At 39.5% G+C, this 22899-nt stretch overlaps 1 protein-coding gene across 6 annotated transcripts; it reads right to left on the bottom strand.

Annotated features, from left to right (window-relative positions):
• Positions 1 to 574: 574 nt before the first annotated feature.
• On the bottom strand, positions 575 to 19014 carry Fam111a (FAM111 trypsin like peptidase A). 6 transcript variants are annotated; one of them, XM_034497405.2, is made up of 4 exons: positions 18830 to 19014; positions 18597 to 18690; positions 6188 to 6390; positions 575 to 3536 (listed from the first exon to the last, which is right to left on the bottom strand). In XM_034497405.2, the coding sequence occupies exons 3-4, from the start codon at positions 6266 to 6268 to the stop codon at positions 1776 to 1778; spliced, it is 1842 nt and encodes a 613-aa protein (XP_034353296.1). In that variant the 5' UTR covers positions 6269 to 6390; positions 18597 to 18690; positions 18830 to 19014; the 3' UTR covers positions 575 to 1775. The 6 variants fall into 6 exon arrangements, with proteins under 6 accessions (XP_034353296.1, XP_076774094.1, XP_076774097.1 ...); XM_076917979.1 differs by having other exon boundaries at positions 6188 to 6310; XM_076917982.1 differs by having other exon boundaries at positions 6188 to 6298.
• Positions 19015 to 22899: the final 3885 nt, after the last annotated feature.

Genomic DNA, 22899 nt, shown 5'->3' with positions numbered 1-22899 from the left:
CTGTTTAGGCCCTAATCATGGTCTTTGTCTCTCAGAAAATAGAACTCATCCTTATTAAAAAAAAAAAAAAAAAAAAAAAGGCCCTATGTACTTTGCACCCTCCATCCTTAGGATTATTCAGTCTTCTTCCTATATAGGCCCTAGCTGTATATATTCAATATATATATAGAATAGATTCAATATATACTGTATGAATTCAATAGAACCTGTTCCTGATAACGGTCTGAGATACTTTTCTATAGTGGGGTATTTTGCAAGAGGACTTAAGTGTACATATTCCTAAGGCTTTGTTATGAGAATTGTCACATGGAAACTACTTTCCCAAAGTTGTACTGTGTCTAAATGTGTAAGAAAATTAAGCCATTTTCTCTAAATTTGATCTCCATCTGACTGCCACAATCCAGCTGCACCAGTTTGCATTCTAACTTCTTTGCAGTCCACTTCCCTGTCAGTCATGATATCTACAGGGACGGACCCCTCCTCCACTCCCAACAGAACCTAAAAATAATGAGGATCTTTTGGCTGGTAAGAGTTACTTATAAAATATAAACAAACAAACAAAACCAAAAATGCATAACCAGAGAAAACAGCTATGAAAACATTTATTACTTTATAATGTTGAGAATGAGTATTTGGACTAAAACAATGGAAATTCCATACAAATAATTTCTTTCATCTCATATTTAAAAACCCACCACAGATATTACACTGTTTTTTTTTAAGGTGATTCACCTGCATTTGCTTTGGGAAAAATACAGTAGGCAGGGGACACAACATATCTCACTACAGCACTAGGAGATGTCTGGAAAATAATGGGAGTTGTGGGTTGGATCATGTTAGGTCTAATACAGGACACAGGACTGATAGAGGGAAGAACTGAAGCAATTGTGGGATCTCTCAGCAACCTTCCCGAAGCATCTCATCTACTTCTTCCACTTTCCCTCAAATAATCCAAGACCTCTGGTCTTCTGAATGTAAGTTCTCATTGACTCTGGTTTTGATAAGATTACTTCTTGAACACAGCTTCCTTTCTCTCCAAGAGACCAGGACTTGAGTGTCACACTGCTGAGAATTGTCCAAGGCGGTGTCCAGTATCCTCCTAGCCCTTCTCCATTGTGAATCCTATGAAGTAAAAACCACCGATTCCAGTGTTTGCTCTCCATAACTCAAGTCCAGGAACTCTCAGGGGCACAATTCTATGGCAGAGAGCAGTTCCTTGCCTGCTCAATGATTCCCACACCATTCCTTGCAGGTTCATTTCAGATCCAAGTCTTAAGTCAAAAAGCCAAAGTGGAAGACAGTCAACTATGTTCAGGAACCTCTTAAGGGTGACGCAGGGTCCTGGGTGAGCTCTGAGCAGTAGAGAAGGAAGATATGGGTAGAACCAAATGAGTGAGTTTGAAATTGGTTCAAGTTTCCAGGATCTTGGTAGGCTTTTTTCTCAAGAATCTTTTGGTCCACAACTTCAGTTTCTATGCTCTGAGCTCTTTCACATCTTAGCATCTCCTGTCACTGGGATCTGAAACCACATTAGTACATAATCTTCTTTTTCATGTTATCTTATATAAATTATTCAGCTGATGGTTTTGGTATTTGTTTGTTTGTTTGTTTGTTTTAATAAACTGTAAAAATGCCTGAAACATAAGACATAATCTAGAACTACTATTATTGGGGGAAATTAATCATTTTGAAAGTTCAAAAACATTATTGTCTGCAGAAAAACACCATAGACAATTCCCTTAAAGTTGTAAAATAGGTTAAGCCCTTTCCAGGTCTCAGGAATCTGGGCTCATTTCTACATCTTGATCATTTAAAAAAATTTTATTATACCACTCTTCCTTTTGCTTAATATTATCAAGAATGGATTTCATAGTAGAACCAAACTCAATGATACTAGAAACTCCACTCTGGTATGCACAAGTGATGCCAGCAGCATGCATGGCCACCAATGAACCATTAGAATCAAACACTGGAGATCCAGAAGAACCACCAAAAAAAGCGGTGTCATAAGTAACCACATCAGAGTTGTGAAGCATTTCCTGGAAGCTTTTCTCCGTGAGCATATGGATAAAAGACATAGAAAAACAGTAGCCTGCCTCTTCTCTTTCTTGAAAATTTTCCTCACATTTTCTTTCTCTATCATCTTGAGGGACCACTGTACAGTCATCAATAGCCTTCTTTGCTCCCTCTGGATGGCCAATGATATAAATCAACCCATTATGTGGCACAGGTCCTATTCCATTGTACAGTCCAGCAGGTACTTCTTGTCCGTTTTCCTCCAGTTCCAGGACAGCGTAGTCAAGGTTTTCATCAGATATCTCAAACCAAGGTTTAACAACAAAAAACTTGTCTTCTATTAATGGGAACTCTTCGTAATCAAAGGCCACCTTCACACACTGACTAATTATGCTTGCCCACTTACTTGAATCTATGCTCGCACCCACAATGCTAGTTATCACATGCCGACAAGTCAAAATGTACAATCCTTTAAAAACAAAGCAGGTGGCACAGCCCTCATTTCCATTGTTGTTCCACCATAGAAACCCAACTGAGTCACTGACCCTCGAAAGATGTTTGTTCACTTTCACAGGAATAGAACTGTTTTTTATTTTCCCAAAGTGTTCCTTATGCACTTTGAATAAGGAACCTTTCTTCTTTCTTTTTTCACTTTCTTCCTTGATGTATCGTCTGAGGTTTTCTCCTTCTGTTTTCAATGCAGGATACTCATTCACAATGTAGTCTTCTATCTTACGAAAGTTTCTGTTCTCTAACTCAGAATTCTGAGTGACAGAGACTACCCTACGGTTCGTTGGTAGCTCAGTTGCAACCTGAAAGAGCTTGCCCTCTAACTCATCAACTGGCTGGGTGTTTTCTATGATGGTGTCATGGTCATTAATGAGTTGCCAATGGTCACTCTCTATGAAAGAACAGAACCTGCCATCCTTCCTCAGAGTGTCCCTGATGGTCTCTCCTTTGACACCATAGACACAGAGTTTGTTCCCTTTTTTGCGAAGTTTCCCACACTTCAGAATTGTTTTCTTCTCACTCCCAATTGCATGAATGTAAAATCGGACATAATTGGTAGATACTTGGTCCTGTGGTTCAAAGAATTGCTTATTTTCCTCTGTCTTACTTTTACATTGACAAAATGTAATGACCAAGTGGCTGCCTTCTGGTATACAGCAGAGGGGCATGCCAAGGTTTAAGTACCCTTCAATTCCTTCTTTGCCACACACCAGCATTTCTTTGCCCTGTTGACTTTCTATCTCATCTGTGACAGCACTGAGAGTGTTGAGTGCTGCATACAAGCTACTTGTCTCCCCATGAGTGAGCTCATATTTCATGTCTTTGTGTTTCCTAATGTTCACACCAAAGGTGATCTTAATTTTCTTATTTAGGGGAGGAGTCTGATCTTGTCGAATTTTCCCAGGTGAAAGTGGTCTTTGGCCCCTGGTGTTGGTTATGTCCCTTGGCATTTTTTTAGAGTCCATTTTTACGTGAGAAATACTGGGATCATTCTGCTCTTCTTTGGGAACCTAAAAGTAAATTGTAGATGTTTATAACTCTGACAGCTTTAGTCCTGTGTCCATTTTTAGTGTCAACACACAATTCATATGGAAAATTCAGTACCGATCTCAAAAGACCAATAAGTACAATTAAATCAAGGCTCATCTTTGGATCCAAAATACAACCTCAACGTATTACCAATTCAGAGAGAAAAGCTCCTTTTGTTACACATGGTGCACTTTTCTAAAAAAAAAAAACAAACAAACAAAGGAGTGCAGACACAAGTGTTATCCAGATACCCAAAAGTCTACCAGCTTCCCTGTATGGCATGTCAAGTCATTTTTATTATCTTTAATATACATTTTATCTTATCTAAGCATAAGGTGTGTTACAATAACACTTTATTGAGCTATTTATTTACCATTAATTTGCTTTTAAGATTTATTCATTTTACATATATGAATGCTTTACCTAATGTGTTTGTGTTCCATATGCATGCCTAGTGCCCACAGAGGTCTGAAGAAGACATCAGATCCCCTTGAACTGGAGTTACTAGTGTTTAGGAACCACCACATATGTGCTCGAAATCAAACTGAATTCCTCTGCAGCAGCAACAGGCGCTCAATAATCTGTAATTTATTTAGTCATTTGGGAAACAGAATCCTGCTATGCAATTAATAATTCCATGGGATTCATTATTCAGCCCAGTTTGTCTTCGAACTCACAATTTTTATATCTCCTTAATAAAATGGTGATTCAGGCAACATGTATCATAAAACACATGCAAGCTATTTTCTTTATTACATAAATTCCCACTAAATTAATATAATCACATACATGCTTGGTTACATGCTATTTAGATAGATACAAATACATGGTGTATTATAATACAAGATCTCATTTTTTGTATTGGACTACACAGCTTTATTTGTAAATTTTCATCATCTCCTATTTTATAAGACTTTATGTTAAGAATCAAAAAAGGGGAAAATGGGAGAACATAAGTCAAATTCCAGAAATAGGAAAGTCTCAATGAAAACTAAAAACTGTTTATGGCAGTTATTGTTAACTGTCTGCTTGAGAGTACCTAAGTTATCTGGGATATGGGTCTCTGGGAATATCTGTGGGGTGTTTCTTCATCAATCCTGGTAAAAAAAAAAAAAAAAAAAAAAAAAACAGCCTAAAAACTTGCTGGTGACATTCCCTAGGTTGGATCCTGGACTGTTTAAGTTGATAATGGGAGAAGTGAGCACTGTTCTCTACTCTTGACTGCAGATACAACACAGCCTACTCTCTCAAGGTCTTGCTGCTATGACTTCCTTCCTGTGATGAGCTGTAACAAACTGTGAGCCAAACAAGCCCTTCCTAGTTCGATTTGCTTTTCTCCAGTTATTTTATTACAGTGACAGAAAAAGAAACTAAGCCAGAAATTGTCTTAGTTTGCCTGAAAGACTCATTAACCCCAAGTCATATTCATCATGAGAAGCTAGCAAAGTCTCTCACTGGTAATAGGAGTAGCAATGTAGGAGCTTGGTTAAAAATTAAGCCTGTCATCATTTGTAATGACACCAACATTCTCAGTTAAACATAAAAAAGAATGCAAAGCAATATAAATCTATTCTATCCGGGCATAGAGGCTCTCAAAATGCATCTCTGCAGTTTATATTTGGTCAGACTTTTTCTGTAGTCTAGATTTGGTCAGAAACATCCTTTTTGCACACCTGGCAATACTGTAATAGCCCTCCATATATTTAAATGTTTCTAGATAGATATGGGCTTTTATTTGATGTTTCCTTCCCTTTTGAGGTATTATACATTTCACTCTTCTATTCTCTGACTTGGAATGCTGTGATTACAGTATTGTGCCAGCAGCCCTCATCTGACATGTTTGAAAGGAAAAGAGATCATATGTGTTCCTAGAGCTTCCTATTATGGAATAGGACAGAAATAAACAGATATCAGCTTGTCGTAGATCTTCTAGCTATTTGGATGCCTTGCCTTCAAAAACCTGAACACAAAGAAACAAAGAAAAGGCTTTGACACCGCACCTCAAATGCCTGACCCTTCTCAGCTGTCTTGATGTAATAAAGGAACATGTTAGTCTCAGAGGACAAAATCATTTGTCTTGACAGAGCCTGAGAGTATCAGGCTCTGACTATCTCAGTAAACTTGCCCAAGTCTTCATCTCAGGCCCAATAAACTCCATTCTCTCTTTCTTCTTCATAAACAAAACCTTCCTCACTTGCCTATAAGGTTTATGCTAAAAATATACAATTTATAGTTTTGTAAACTGGAAAGTACTAAACAAATACAGGTTATTATGACTAAAGAGGTCAATCATAAAACATTTTGATGCTAGTAACAGTATTAATTTTGTTTGTTTCACAGGTTGGTATGACATACTACATTTAATCAGTTTTACTAATGTTTTAGACATAATTGCAATAGGTATTTTTTTATTAAACACTAATTTGATAGGGCTGAAAGCTGTAATACAATTCCCTATTTTCTTTTATGCCATTCAACAAACTAAATGAAGTAGGTGAGAAAGATCTAGAGTGTATCATTGTCCCAATCAACAATGAAGCAGTTTTTTGGGCAATAGATCCTATGTGACCTAGGACCCATTGTGGCAAAGACAGCTATTAGTATATCCCGCTAGCAACATTTGTAGACATACCTGAGAGAAATAGTCGTTGATTTTTTTATTTTTCCTTGTATTAAATGGAATCTTCAGAGATTTGCGCTTCTTACAGCTCATGGTGGCTTAGAGATGAAATAGATGGCTCAGCTGAAACACAAACTCCAAAATGGTTCAAGTTGGGGTGGGAATTAGGTTCAGTGGCAGACTAGCAAGTATAAGGCTCAAGCTTTGTCCTCGGCCTCCAAAATACAAAAAAAAAAAAAAAAAAAATGGTTCAAGTTATGGAAATATCTGCATACAAAGTAAAAGATGAACTGGGTGGCAACAGCCCCAACTTTTACCTCTTACCTCAGCTACATATTCTGGCTCACAATCTTTCCCAGATGTACTTAGTAGAGACCCCATGTAAAACACCACCCAATGGCCTCTAACTCTCCTTAGAGACAGCTTAACATGTCCACACTGTACTCATCCCCTGGGATCCATATTCCAGCCCACAACTGCAACTGTGTTTCCAGACACTCCCAGGTAAGACACTTTCCTCTGCCTGTAAACTCCCCTTAAAGCACACCCAATAGTTCTAAACTGTACCCTATCACCTGGGATCCATGTTATGTCCCACAACTTTGGAAGAAGACTTCTGCCTTACTGGAGGCCAAAAAGTACTAAGAACCCCAGAGATCAAGCAGGTACCCAGAACCCCAAAGATTAATCAGTACTTGAAATCCTAAAGGCAACATTGGCACCCGAAACCACAGAAGTCATACAGGTCTCAAAAACCGAAGCAGAGGTACCCTACTGGACCTGAAGACTTGCTCATCACCAGAACCCCACTCCACTCAGTTCAGAAGACCAGAGAAGAAACAGAGACCAAAGGAGTAAAAACATCCAAAGACACCCATTGAACAAAGATAAACTCAGAAATCAGCACGTAAACTTATAAAACCCTAAACCCAAATGACTAGAGGCCACTGTAAGAATACAATCAACAAGAACCAGAGATGTATGGCACCCCCAGACTCCAGCTATCCCTACTACCTTAAGCCCTGCATATTTCAACACAGCTGAAGCATAGGAAATGACCTTAAATCCAACCTTATGGAAGATCATAGAGTCTTTTAAAGAGGAAATGAAAAAAATCCAGAAAAACACAAATAGGTGAAGAAATGAATAAAACTTTTCAAGACCTGAAAATGGAAATAGAAGCAATAAATACACACACACACACACACACACACACACACACACACACACACTGAAGGAATCCTGGAGATGGAAAATCTAGTTAAGAGAATCGAAACTATAGACACAAGCATCACCAACAGAATACAAGAGATGAAAGAGCGATGCTCAGGATCACTCTTTTCTTTGTATTGTATTGCCATACAATAATCAAAACACTAAATGTACAGAATAAAAAAAATTAAAACCTGTAAGATAAAAAGGCCATGGAACATATAAAAGCAGACCTGTTAGATAAAAGATATGATAAAAAGATATAATAGAAGAAATTGATATGATATATCAGTCAAAGAAAATGTCAAATCTAAAAAGTTCCTGACACAAAATATCCAGGAAATCTGGGACACTAGGAGAAGACCAAACCTAAGAATACTATGAGTAAAAGAAAGAGAAGATTCTGAGCATAAAAGACTAGAAAATATTTTTTTTATTTTTCCCCACCCCTAGAAAATATTTTCAACAAATCGTCATAGAAGAAAATTTCTTCAACCTAGAGAAAAGGATTCTTATAAATGCACAAGAACCTTCCGGTCTGGGCCAGAACACTGAGCAGATCTTGGGTGGCAGCTCTGCCCCCAACATCCAAGAACTCAGAGGAAGCAGGGATCCCAGGTGCTCGAACTCAGGCAGTATCTTAGAATACACAGCCTTGGTGTATCTACTCATCAAGCATACTGAGCAGACCTGCCCAAACCTCTGATGTCCTGGAATTCCATCTGGATTCAGTGAAGACACAGCATCAGAGGCTTATCAACTTACTCTCCCCCCCAGCCCTCTTCTAAAATCTCAACGCCCTTAATCAGCTTGAAGAAGTTAAAGAAGAGTCAGCGCCCCTATTCCCTGAGCTTGGGGACTAATGTGGTTAATAATGGTCTGTCTTTCTAGGGACAAGTAGTGGTTTTGTTGGAACAGGGGGGATTAGCTAGGACTTACTGCATAGCCATAACCTACTGGTAGAAATCTGTATAATTATTATCAAGATGAAGTTATAAATTCTTAAATGGTACAAAATTTACTTTGATTTCAATTTTAAGGTTTTCATTGGTACGAGCCTCTTATTAATATAAAAATGAGATGAATATTGATACACTCATGGGCATTGTGCCTGTATAACACATTTAGGAATACAATGCCTAGACCCAGCCCTTTTTTAACTTTTTTAACTGATTTGGGACGGTTAACCTATGAGTTAAGGGACTATAGCAAATTCATATTTTTGAGTTTATTGTTAGGGTGCTTTCCATATTTTACTTAGAAATAGCTGAGAGGAGTTAACAGAAAACAGTCCAAGTTACCTTACATGGATAGTTGGTTTTCAAAACATCAGAAGTCCATAGAACTGATGCTACAAATATTTATATATTAATGTTCATATTGATTAGAGACCTGTCTGCTCTTGACAGCTTCCTGTCGTGGATTCTAAGAAGAAATTGAGCATCTTTGGAGTTACTCCAGTTGTGTGGTAACAGCCACTAGGCAAGAATTGCCTCTCTCCATCTACAGACAAATTACTGTCCAGAAAAGGACACACATGCAGAATAGTCGACTGATTATATCTGCCTAGACAGAGTAATCAGTCCTTAATAATCCTGCATCACCAAGGTCTGTCAGATGATTCTGGGCCAGAAGGCTGAAGATTTGATGCTCCAATGTTCGGTAGTATAGGGGCTTTTCAGGTGTTCAGAGGTCTCTATAAATTGGCTAAGTTTTAGAAGCTATGCTTTGTGCTTCCCACAATTATAGTTAACTCAGTCATTCTGGATTTCTGACGGGGTTGAAAACTTATAGCTATTTACCGTAAGAGAAAAGATTTGAGTGGATGGTCGTCAGCTGACATTCATCCTAAAGCCAGGTTCAGAAGTAAATGTTTTAGTTAGGATAGATGACAGAGGTGCTGGTTAGTCAACAAAATGATGGACTGGGTATTAGGACTATCTTGTACCTCACTGGTACAAATTGGCATAATTATGCTCTAATTGTATTTTGAGAGAAAACTTTCATTTTAACAGGAAGGGTGATGTGTAGGAGGAGCTAAGGTAGGAGGAGTACTGAGAGGAAGAAAAGGAGTAAGAAGAGGAGGAGAAGAAGGATAGGAGAAGCTAGGTGATGAAAGAGAGAAAGAGGGGGGAGACAGGGAGGCAGATATTCATGTATCTCCACCAGTCAAAGATAGTTGTTATATCTAGGTTGGTCAGTGGGTTACACCTCTGATTGAACAATTCCAAACTTATAACGCTTATGATTAACATTATTTTAAAAAATGTATATATGCAAAAAGGAAAAGGGGGCATGGTATAGGGGTTTTCTAAGGGGGGGGAATGGGGAAAGGGGATGGCATCTGAAGTGTAAATAAAATATCTAATAAAAAAAAGAAAAAAAAATCTTGCCCAGAGGCCGAGGGGGGTCTATATTTCAGAGTCCCTTCCCTATATCAGCTGTAAGTGAGATGTTGCATCCTCTCTATCCTCATGATTTTCGTGGCAAGAAACAAGGCTAAAATGAATATTGAAAATAAATTGATGAACTGTAAGTTTTATAAAAAAAAAATGCACAAGAAGCTTACAAAACACCAAATAAGTTGGACCAAAAAAGAAAGCACCCTCTGCCACACAATAATCAAAGCACTAAGTGTACAGAATAAAGAAAATTAAAACCTGTAAGATAAAAAGGCCATGGAACATATAAAAGCAGACCTGTTAGAATTACACTCAACATTTCAAGAGAGACTTTAAAAGCTAAAGGGCCTGGGCAGTTGCCTTGCAAACTCTAAAAGACCACAGGTGCCAGCCCAAATTACTATACTGAGCAAAACCTTCAATGATCATAGTTGGAGAAAACAAAATACTTCAAGAAAAAAACAAATTTAAACAATATCTATTCACAAATCTACCCTATAAATATACTAGAAAGAAATAATGGAACTAAAATGCATTGTGACTCAAATGGACCTAAGAGATATATACAGAACATTTCACCCAAACACAAAATATGCCCTCTTCTCAGCAGCTCCAAATTGACTAAGTCACAAAGCAAATCTCAACAGATACAAAAAAATTGAAATAACCCTCTGTATTCAAACAGAACATCATGGGTTAAAGTCAGACTTCAGCAATGACAGAAACAACAGAAAGCCTACAACTCATAGAAACTGAACAACTTTCTACTGAATGATCACTGGGTCAAGAAAAAAAATAAAGAAATAGAAGAGCTCCTAGAAGTCAATGAAAATGAATGCACAATATACTCAAAGTTATGGGACAAAATGAAGCCAGTTCTAAGAGGAAAGTTCATAGCACTTAGTGCCTTCATAAAAAAAAAAAATTAAAAAGATCTCGAACTAGCAACTCAAAGGCACACCTGAAAGCTCTAGAACAAAAAGAAGCAAATACACTCAAGACAAGTAGATGTTAGAAAGTAATCAAACTCAGGGCTGAAATCAATAAAATAAAACCAGAGAGAACAATACAAAAAAATCAGTGAAAGAAGAAGTTGCTCTTTGATAAAATAAGCAAGACAAATCCTTATTCAGCCTAACTAAAGGTCAGAGAGAGAATATCTAAATTACAAAATTAGAAATAAAAAGAGGACATAACAACAGACACTGAGGAAATCCAAAGAATCACTGGGTCTTATTTCAAAAACCTGTACTCCGCAAAATTGGAAAAATCTCAAAGAAAAGGACCATCTATCTGTTCTTAATAGATATCACTTACCACAGTGAAACAATTTAAATACACCTATAACCCCTAAGGAAATAGAAGCTGAAACAGGAGATATTTAGAAAACGGCATTCTGTCCAGCTTGTTCTCAGGCAGCCACCATGTTCCCTCTGCTCTGACCATGGCTCCAGCTATCTAGAAGCACCGGCCCTGGCACCCATGAGATGCCAGGCTCTGCCACTCTGCCAGGCTGTCTCCACAAAGCTTGGCTGAACCCCAGACAACCAGCCATGCACGTGGTATCCAGTAGAAATGAGACTCTAAAGCTTAATTATTATCCAAAGGCTTTATATATTTAGAAATGCTCAATTAACAATTTGCCCACACAATTAGAGTTGTTTCCCAATATCTAATCTTAAGATATAAATCGTTACTCAGGACTGTTCTGGACCCATTCATGGTTCTCCATGGCTGCTACATCTCTCTCCTCTCTCCTAGCTCCTCCTCTTGCTCCTTTTCTTCCTCTCCTTCTCTCTCCTCACTCCTCCCACATTAGCTCCTCCCAAATTACCGAGCTTTCTTGTAAATGTAGCAAGAGAAATATCCTGCTACACATATACCCAAAGGACATACCACCATACCACAAGGACACTTGCTTTGCTCAACTATGTTCATAACAGCTTTATTCATAATAACCAGAAACTGGAAACAACCTAGATGTCACACAACTGAAAAAATAGATAAAAAGCAGTACATTTACATAATGGGGTATTGGATGGAATCTAATAGGGTCAGAATCAGGATGGGTCAATCAGGTCAGGGAAAGACAGAGGGAGGGAGTATTGGGAGAGAGAGTTAGAATTGGAAGTGGAACTCTGGGATTAGCTAAAAACGTACAACAATCGAACATCCCTGGAATCTATGAGGGTGACCCGAGCGAAGACTCTAGGTCAGAATAATGCTTAGCACATGGCAGATCCTAACACTTCAGTTACATAGATACATTCAAGGAATGAGTGGTGTAGGCAGTGACTTGATTTCCATAAGCTGCATCTCATAGTTCTCCAAAACACTGTTTAAAATGTTTGAGTTCTTTCTACAGAGCTCAAACTTTTATTCAAAAATCACAAAACCCCAGTGAGCATATTGTAGGGAATTTATATGTATATTATTTTCTAACTGAAACGACAAGAAAGAGGTGAAAACAGGTCCTTCCGGTCTAGGCTCGAGCACTGAGCAGATCCAAGGCAGCAGCTATACTCCCAATCTCACAGAACACAGAGGAATCGGGCCTCCCAGGAGCTCTAACCCAGACAGTATCTTAGGTAAGGAGACAGCAACACCCACCCCAAACAGGGAGTAACTGGGACCCACTAGGACCCAGGAAGTCACTCCTGGCCAGGAGCACTGGTTCCTTCCTGTCTGTGCCTGAGCACTGAGCAGATCTTGGGCCACAGCTCTAACCCCAGTAGTAACACTCACTCCAAACAGTTCTGATACAACAGATAATAAGAAAGACAGGCTCCAGTCAGAGACAGGGCAGGTAGCACTAAGGAGATGGAGATGGTGAAAGGCAAGCATAAGAACATAAGCATAAGCAACCCAGGGTACTTGGGATCATTAGAACCTAGTTCTCCCACACAAGAAAGTTCTAAATTCCCCATATCACTAGGAAACAAAGATTCAGATTTAAAATCACTTCTAATGATGATGATAGAGGACATTAAGAAGGTCATAAATAACACTCTCAAGGAATTTGAGGAGAACACAGGTAAACATGTAGAAGCCTTAAAGAGGAAACACAAAATTTCCTTAGAGAATTACAAGAGAACACAATCAAACAGGTGAAGGAATTAAACAAAACCATCCAGGATATAAAAATGGAAGTAGAAACAATCAAGAAATCTCAAAGGGAGACTACCCTGGATATAGAAAACCTAGGAAAGAAATCAGGAGTCATAGATGCAAGCATCACCAACAGAATACAAGAGATAGAAGAGAGAATCTCAGGTGCAGAAGATACCATAGAAAATATTGACACAACTGTCAAAGAAAACACAAAATGCAAAAAGTCCTTAACCCAAAACATCCAGGAAATCCAGGACACAATGAGAAGACCAAACCTAAGGATAGTAGGTATAAATGAGAGTGAAGATTCCCAACTTAAAGGGCAAATAAATATATTCAACAAAATTATAGAAGAAAACTTCCCTAAAGAACGAGATGCTCATAAACATACAAGAAGCCTATAGAACGCCAAATAGACTAGACCAGAAAAGAAATACCTCCCATCACATAATAATCAAAACACCAAGTGCACAAAACAAAGAAAGAATATTAAATGCAGTAAGGGAAAAAGGCCACCAAGTAACATATAAAGGCAGACCTATCAGAATTACACCAGACTTCTCACCAGATACTATAAAAGCTAGAAGATGCTGGACAGATGTCATACAGACCCTAAGAGAACACAAATGCCAGCTCAGGCTACTATACCCAGCAAAACTCTCAATTACCATAAATGGAGAAACCAAGATATTCCACGACAAAACCAAAATTGCATAATATCTTTCCACAAGTCTAGCATTACGAAGGATAATAGCGAGAAAGCTCCAATACAAGGAGGGAAATTATACCCTAGAAAGAGCAAGAAAGTAATCCTCTTCCAACAAATCCAAAAGAAGATAGCCACACAAAGATAATTCCACCTGTAATAACAAAAATATCAGGAGGCAACAATCACTGTTCCTTAATATCTCCTAACATCAATGGACTCAGTTCCCCAATTAAAAGACATAGGCTAATAGACTGGATATGTAAACAGGACCCAGCAATTTGCTGCATACAGGAAACCCACCTCAGTGACAAAGACAGACTCTACCTTAGAGTAAAAGGTTGGAAAACAATTTTTCAAGCAAATGGTCCTAAGAAACAAGCTGGAGTAGCCATTCTAAAATCTCCAGCCCGAGAACACAAAGGGAGGGACTCATGGTTCCAATTGTATAGGTAGTTGAGGGTGGTCTTGCCAGGCATCAGTGGAAGTGGACAGCCTTGGTGCCTGAAAGTTTAGATTTCCTAGTGTTGGGGAATTTTGAGAGCAGGGAGGCGGGAATGGGAGGATCGTGGGAGCACACCCTCATAGAAACTCCCAGAATTATATGGATTAGACATGACAGAGGCAGGCCTCCAGAAGACTAGATTCCAAAATTCAAACAAAAAAATTATCTTGATACTAAAATTTGTTTTGAGAATTGTATAATGCAGAATACTCAGCCTTGGTGTATCTATTCATCAAGCAAGCTGAGCAGACCTGCTCGAACCTCTGATGTCCTGGAATTCCAGCTTGATGCAGTGAAGACACAGTGTCAGAGGCTTATCAATTTATTCTTCCCCGGACCCCTCTTCTAATATCTCAACACCCATAATCAGCTTGAAGAAGTTAATGAAGAGTCAGCGCCCCTATTCCCTGGGCTTGGGGACTGAGGTGGTTAATATTGGGCTGTCTTTCTAGTAAAAAGTAGTAGTATATTTTTGTTTTTGTTTTTGTGGTTTTTTTTTTTTTTTTTTTTTTTTTTTGGAACAGGGAGGATTAGGTAGGGTTTATTGCATAGCCTTAACCTATTGGTAGAAATAAGTATAATTGTTATTAAGATGAAGTTATAATTTCTTAAATGGTACAAAATTTACTTTGATTTCAAACTTAAGGTTTTCATTGGTATGAGCTTCTTATTGATATAAAAGTGAGATTAATATTGTTACTCTCATAGGCATTGTGCCTATGTAACACATTTAGGAATACAAGGCTTAGACCCAGTCCTTCTTTAACTTTTCTAACTGATTTGAGATGGATGGCCTGTGAGTTAAGGGCCTATAGCAAATTCATGGCTCTGAGTTTATTGTTAGGGTGTTTTCTATATTTTATTTAGAGATAGCTGAGAGGAGTTAACAGACAACAGTCCAGATTGCCTTACATGAATAGTTGGTTTTCAAAACATCAGAAATCCACAGAATTGACATGACAAACATTTCTATATTAATGTTCATTTTGATTAGAGACCTGTCTGCTCCTGACAGCTTCTTGTCTTGGATTCTAAGAAGAAATTGAGCATCCTTGGAGTTACTCCAGTTGTGGTGAGACAGCCACTAGGCAAGAATTACCTCTTTCCATCTACAGACAAATTACTGTCCAGAAAATGACACACTTGCAGAATAGTCGACTGATTATATCTGCCTAGACAGAGTAATCAGCCCCTAAAAACTCTGCATCACTAAGGTCTGTCAGATGATTCTGGGCCAGAAGGCTGAAGATTTGATGCTCCAACCTTATGTAGTATAGGGAGTGTCCAGGTGTTCAGCGGTCTCTATAAATTGGCTAAGTTTTAGAAGCTATGCTTTGTGCTTCCCATAATTTCAGTTAACTCGGTCATTCTGGATTTCTGATGGGATTGAAGACTTATAGTCTCATAGCCAATCCCAGCTATTTACTTTGAGAGAAAAGCTTTGAGAGGATGGTTTTCAGCTGACATTCATTCTAAAGCCAAGAATAAAAGCCAGGTTCAGGACTAAATCTTTTAGTTAGGAGAGATGACAGATGTTCTGGTTAGTCAACAAAATGATAGACTGGGTATTAGGTCTATCTTGTACCTTACTAACACAAATTGGCATAGTTATGCTCTAATTGTATTTTAAGAGAAAAATTTTATTTTAACAGGAAGGGTGATATGTAGGAGGAGCTAAGGTGGGAGGATTAAGGAGAGTAAGAGGAGGAGTAAGGAGAAGAGGAGGACAAGAGGAAGAGCTAGGTGATGAGAGAGACGGGGGTGGGGGGGTGGGGGGGAACATGGAGGCAGATGTTCGAATGTTTCCACTAGTCAAAGATAGTTGATATATCTAGGTTGGGTATTGGGTTACACTTCTGATTGTATGAGCATCTTGTTATTGAGCATTACCAAACTTACAAAGCCTTTGATTAACATTTTAAAAATTGTATAAAAGCAAAAAGAAAAAGGGGGCATGGGATAGGGGTTTTCGGGGGGGGAGATGGGGAAAGGGGATGGCATTTGAAATGTAAATAAAATATCCAATAAAATAATAAATAAATAAAATGAAAAAAGAGGTGGAAACAGAAGACGATCATATAACGAACTTTCAACTACCTATCATATAGCAAATAATTTTTGTTTGTAAGGTTTTTTTCTCGTGTGTGTGTGTGTGTGTGTGTGTGTGTGCACGCGCGCATACATATAAGAATATATATTCTCATTTTTCTGAGACAGTGTCTCATGTAACTCAAGCTGGTTATGAACTTTTGAACTCCTGATCCTCTTGCCGCCACCTTTCAAAAGTCTGGATTATAGATATGTACATCACACCTGGCATAAGTGGTACAGAGACTCAAATCCAGGGCTTTGTGCATAAAGGGTGATTGCTCTTACAGCTGGGCCATATCTCCAACCCTATAGTGTGTTTTTAACTAGTAGATGACAGACACATCATAAGATTTTCAACTCTAAGTCACTTTCTTGACAAGTTAGGAATGTTTTCTTGTACACTTACGATGCCAATCTATTCACATCAAAATGCAACTAAGATAACAGACATCACCTTTACATTTTTTTCCTTTAAAACATGTCTCGTTTTGTAGCCCAAGATGACCTCAAACTCTCCATCCTCCAGCCTCACCCTCCTCATAGCTAGGATGTAAGTGAGCACACCATACCCAACTTAATTATGCATTTTAACTGTGTTTCCATCCACGTAGAAAGTGATCAGAAGAAAACAGAAAGGTTGTCTGCAGACAGCCACCGCCTGGCTTGATTCTTTACTTTATGTGTAATTGAAGCACCTACTCAGTGGGAGCCATCTAAAGACTGTGTCCATGATCTTAACCCCTCCATGTGGAACCCAAGTCCTAGATTTCCCCCAGTTAACTGCTGCTAATGAGCTAGGAAGGAAGTCTACTAGCCTCCCTGGACCTAGTTTCTTGTTTGTTCAGGCAGGGATGTCCTATGAGAACTTGCACAGCAGTGAGTGCCATGAGTCTGGGCTCAGCTCAGGCAGCTTCTCGGGAACTGCATGGACCTGGGCATCCTGGCTACTTTCTGCCTCTTCCTCACCCTAAAAGGAATGGCGGAGACATCCTCAACTGCTGTGAAGACTGAAGAATATGTAATGCAAGTAAAGTCTTCAGACAATGGCCATGTGTGAAAGATTGCTCAGAGAACGTTCCTGCTAGTGCTGGGATGGAGGCCAATTCTTAACCACGGGGATGTGGACAGTAGAAAATGAAAGTGCATGAGTACTTGAGGAACCGGTCTGGACTGTCTGATCTCAGCAGGCAGAAATTACCGTTCAACCAGAAAAACAATTTGAGGTTCCCTATCGATGGTTCATATTATAAAATATAAAAGTGAGCAGAAAGAATATGAATTTTGCAGTCCACCAGCACATGTTTAAACAATTCTGAATCATTCCATATGTACAACACACAAACGATTTTCAAGATCCATGCTGGGTCATATTTTATTAAAGTGTGGAGGAGGATCAGGAGTTCAAATGTCCACAGCCAGCCTGTGTTACATGAGACTTTGTCTCAAAAAAAAAAAAAAAAAAAAAAAAAAAAAAAAAAAAAAAAAAAAAAAAAAAAAAAAAAAAAAAACCCAAGATATATAAATTGGAGGGAAAATCTCCTAAAACAGAATTATTTGTTACAATGATAGGTATTTGGAAGTTCGTTGTATGATCTCCTCCCGCCTCCACTCCTTCTTGCCTTTTCCGTTAGAATGATGTGAACACCAATTCCTCGGACTATACCGACCCACATTATAGTTTGAAAAGACAAAGTCCACTGAGCTAATTACATTTGCGAGCTTTCTTCAGCAGAGCAACAAACCAATATAGCCTGTATGAAATCCTATCCTCAGCTTCCCTGAAATTGCTTTCTCCAACTTCCTCCTTTCTCTTGCCTCCTTTTTCTTTCCCCTGGCCTTTCTCACTCTCCCTTCCTATTTCTAAATAACTCCCCAACCCGCCCCACCCTGCCCCTTAAAGCCTCTTTCTGGCTTTCGCGGTCACATGCGCGCGCACATCCCTCCATCCTATTGCCTAATAACTTCCTCTCCAGCCACTTGTCTCCCTCTCTCCGCAACCTTCACTTCTCCTTCTCTTACAGGCTCTTTTTTATTTTTCCTGGCTAGCAATGTGCATATTCTGTCCATTTACTTTTTTCTCAAAAAGGCTTTCCAGAGGCAAACCCCACAGCTGATCTAAGCCTTTTCCTACACTACCATGTCATTAACACCAGCATTCTGAGGCAAGAAGTAGCCACAGAAGAAAACTACCCTGGGCTCCCTGGGTCCTTCAGATAGGTAGCACTTCTTTTGCCTCTGCCCCGAGGGCTTTGCAGCGCTAAAAGTTCCCCCACGCCACCAGTGTGCCTGAAATTTCACCCACCCTTTAGAGTATCAGTTTCTTTATAGACCTGCCACCTTCCCTCACACCGGGGACCAGCTACACTTGAACCCAACATCCTCAGCAAAACATACTGGTTTATGTTGATGGAAACAGCAGACAAGTCAGGTTGATGAAGTAACCACCTATTTGAGTATGGATAGCTTCCACTCCACACACTAGGCAAACCTGAGAAAGAAACCAGTATTTGTTACTTTGTGTATTTTTGTTCCAAGATGAAACAGACTTGCTAAATATATTGGTGAATATTTGCTGCACACAACATTCTGACAGGAAGAAATTAATCTTCTAGGGGCTTTTTACTTACCAGATCTTTTCACTCTGTGGCGCCTTCTCTCCAGCCGCTGGAATCCCGGGTCTTTCTGGAAAAAGAGAACCAGACTATCCTTTGACGTCTTTGTTCAGGGGGTGGAGAGACTGTGGATTGGTCCTTTCACTGAACAGCAACCAGCTGTGCTTCAGTCCATTGGCTGCATTCAAAGCGCGGGCTCAGAACAGAGCAAGCTCTGAGTGCAACCGCTCTGGTCTCTAGGGGCTGCTTAGTCAACCAGTACCGCCCAACGAGTGGGCGTGGACCTCTACTCTCCAGGGATCTCCTCTTGGAGCCAAGTCAAAGGAAGTGTGCCAACGGGACTCAGCGGGAAGTAGAAGAATCAGGACTGGATGGGGGTTCCCGCCTGGCTTCAGGCAGGTCCAGGTATTTTCTGCCACTTGAACTAAGCAAGAAACCAGGCAGCAGGTTAGTTCTGTGCCCTCTAGCTGCAGGCATAAAGGATGAGCTAGGAAGAGGAAGGCTGGAGGACTCAGGGCCTTTCTAGGGGTAACATCCCTACAGGGGACCAGCTTCAGTACTTGAACAAATGAGGAAGAAGCTGCAAATCTTGTCAAAGACTAATTTTTCTAAAATGTATAAATTTATTATTTATTTGTGTATATTATGTGTATGTGTGTGCATGGCACATGTCACAACTTTCAGGAATTCAGGTTCTTACCTACCATGTGAGTCTCATGGTTCAAACTCAGTCAGATTGGGTACCAGATGCTAAGTCATTTCAATGACCTAATAAATTGATTTTCCAGATGTGCATCATTGACAGTAAATATTTTCCACTCATAAAGAAAATGTTCACTCCAGAAATAGGAGATGCGATTAAAAAGGAGAAAGAAGAGGAGGGAGGGAGCCAGGCAGGGAGGGGGAGACAACTGTTATGGGCAAGAGAGAGGATGCTTAGGACATGCTAAAGAACTAGGGCAGTGGAAACTCCCAGGAATTTATGAGGGTGACCCTAGTAATGGGGGATACAGAGTGAACCAGCCATCTTCCGTAACTGGGCAAGACTTCCAGTGGACAGGTTGGGACCTAGCCCAGACACAGAGCATTCTACCTATAATTTGCCCTGCCTACAGGATAGGCTTGGGTAAAGATGATGCAGAAATTGTGGGAATTGCCAGGCAATGACTGGTCCATTTTGAGACCCATATCATGTGAGGGAGCCCAGCCCTGACACTACTAATGATACTCTGTTACACTTGCAGACAGAAGCCTAACATAATCATTGCTTTACCCAGCAATGAATGGAAACACAGATGCAGAAACCCACAGTCAAACATTAGGCAGAGCTTGGGCAATCCTACAGAAGAAAGGGAGGAAGGAGTGTAGGAGTCAGAGAGGTCAAGCACACCACAGTAGGAGAAAACCTACAGAGTCAACTAACCTGTTTCCATAGGAGCTCACAGAAAGTGAGCAGATTGTAGCTATTTCTACCACCTTGGAAAACCCCAACATAAAACCCAAGACGGATATCTAGCTATCTGCTCTTTTCCACATCTACCACACCCCAGAGTTTGCAGTTCACATAGCTGCCAGGTTGATTTTTAACAACGTCAGTCAGTTTACATCATTACTGAGCCTCACAGTCTCCCTCTAGAATAGATTTTACATATACGTGACAAAATCCAAATTTTTCATCTGTGGCCTATTAAATGATTAGCACATGTATGTGCTAATACTGCTGTGGCATGGTTCTTTCCAGGGTGCATTTTATGTCCAGAAGTGAGATAATTTTAAAAACATTGTCTGCTAAGAAGAAGAGAGTTTGTACAATATTCACTCCTGGATAGTTTCTTCATGTTATTATGTAACTGATGCAGAGAGTCAAATGGGAGCCATCTGAAGACTGTTTATGTTTTAAACCCACCCACCCCCCACGATGGAGGAAGATTCCAAACTTTCTACTCAGAACTAGTAATGATCCACTAAGAAACTCTACTCAGCCTCCATGACTTCAGTTTCCTGCTTGTGGAAGAATCTAGCTGAGATGATGCAATGGCATCCTATGAAAACATGCACATCTGTGTGAGTGTTGATGAGACCCAGCTCTGCTCAGACTCCCATTCACCAGCTGCATGCCCTTGACACAAGCCCCAGGTTCTATCTCTAATACTGTACAAACTGGACATGGCGGCCTACACCTTCACTTTGACTGCTGTAAGGATTAAAAATATATCAAGTACGTAAACTCTTCAGGTAATGGCCACCTATGACACACTGCCCAGTGAACATTACAGCTGGTGCTGTTATCAATATCAATATTTAACCATAGAGTATGACATTCTTTAGGTTGTAGAGACCTGGGAAAAATGAAAGCAAGAAAATGAGAAACTAGACTGTGGTGTTTACATCTCTGAAGGTGGAAATTCATACTTGTGTCAGTCAGAACACATATCACTTAGTCTATGGGCACTTAAAATAAAGTGATCAGAAAGAAATAGAAACCGTGCAACTCGCAGGCTTGTATACAAATGGAAAGGACCAAGAGGTTAAGAAAACATTCCATCTCTCTCACATCCATCCCAGCATCTGTTCTGAATCACATTATATTAAAATATGATGTGAAGCCTGACCAGCCCATTTTACAGATGCATTTCAGAGATGCTACTGATGCAAAACCGATGCTACTGATTTGAATGAAGTACTTGCTTTTCCCACTCCATTTTTCTCTTCCTCTGCTTCTCCTTTCCCACTTCTTGCTCATTCCCGCATTTTTCTTTCCTCCCCATTTATCCCCACCTCCTTTATGTCTTATCCTCTCTTAAGTTAAATTTTGCTTTACCTATCCAGCTTCCTCCCATTTTATGGATTTCTTCAGTTAGCCTTGACAGAAGCCAGTATCACAGTTGACCTAAGCCTGTTTCCAGCCTATCACCTGGCTGTCTCCAACACACAACAGGACAAGAAGCAGCTACTGCTATAAACTTGTATAAGTGGGCTATCTGGATGGGTGGTGGTGTATCCATGGTAGACAGAGAACAATATAAATCAATGAAAGTCACATTAAGAATCCATTGTTTGCTAGCCGACGACAGCAAGTTTCTAGTCCCTGCTAGAACATTCTTGGGAGAGTACATTTATGGATGGGTAAACTTCCTTCTCCTAGCTCATCCTCTATCTGCCTGCAGCCACAGAAGGCACTGCAGCATTTGCTGCCTGGGCTCTCCTGTCTAGTCAATCCCTGGACCAGCCTGAAGCCAGGCAAGAACCCTCCACTGAGTCTAGCTACTCTGGGATAAATGTCTCAGCAATGCAAAATGCTGGCCCTGCCTGTAAAAGAAATTAGTATTGTCATGCTGTATATTTTCATTCTGAAATAAAGCACATTTGTGAATATTTGCTGCACACAACATTAGAACACAGGGAAATGAATTTGCAGTGTTTCTCATAAAGTTAGTGAGAGGAATTTGATCACTTGTGGACAAACACATGTTGATGGTCATGTGGGGATCACCAGGTGTGCTTTTCTAAACTTACCACAAAACACACAGTGAAGCTACCATGTGGTTTAACTTCTAGTCACTCTTCAGGGTTGGGAGAGAGTAACTATAGAACTGTAATTGTCAAAATAATACAGTAATGTTAAAAAAATAAAATAAGATGGCAGGAATTGTAATAATTTTCTAAACTAAATGTTATTTCTAAAATCTGAGACAGCAACCAGAATTTCCTTATGAATGAAGTGGTCCATAAATAAGAAGAAATAATCCCTGGGTTTCTGACTTCAGCAACTGGAGTTATAAAGATTCCATTGATTATTTTACAAAGTGTGCAGAAGTAACTGATGTGTGCACATGTGCGCATGCATGTATATGTAATATATGTTTTATATGAAATCTATATTTTAATCACTTTCATCTAAAAGATAAAGGCTGAGGTGGAAAGATTCACTTTCAGTAGATAATGGTGAATGATGTGTATCCAGGGAGGTTCAAACAGAGACATCCTCTCCATTGTCATGTTAGTCATCAGGGAACAAATTAGTCATAGAGTCAGCCTTTGGTTGCAGTAATTTTCACCCCTAATAAACCTGTATAAAAACACAC

Source organism: Arvicanthis niloticus, chromosome 1 (assembly GCF_011762505.2).
Source record: "Arvicanthis niloticus isolate mArvNil1 chromosome 1, mArvNil1.pat.X, whole genome shotgun sequence".
Lineage (NCBI taxonomy): Eukaryota > Metazoa > Chordata > Mammalia > Rodentia > Muridae > Arvicanthis > Arvicanthis niloticus.
Note: the sequence above shows the minus strand (reverse complement) of the source record. Positions and strands in the feature narration are given on the sequence as shown.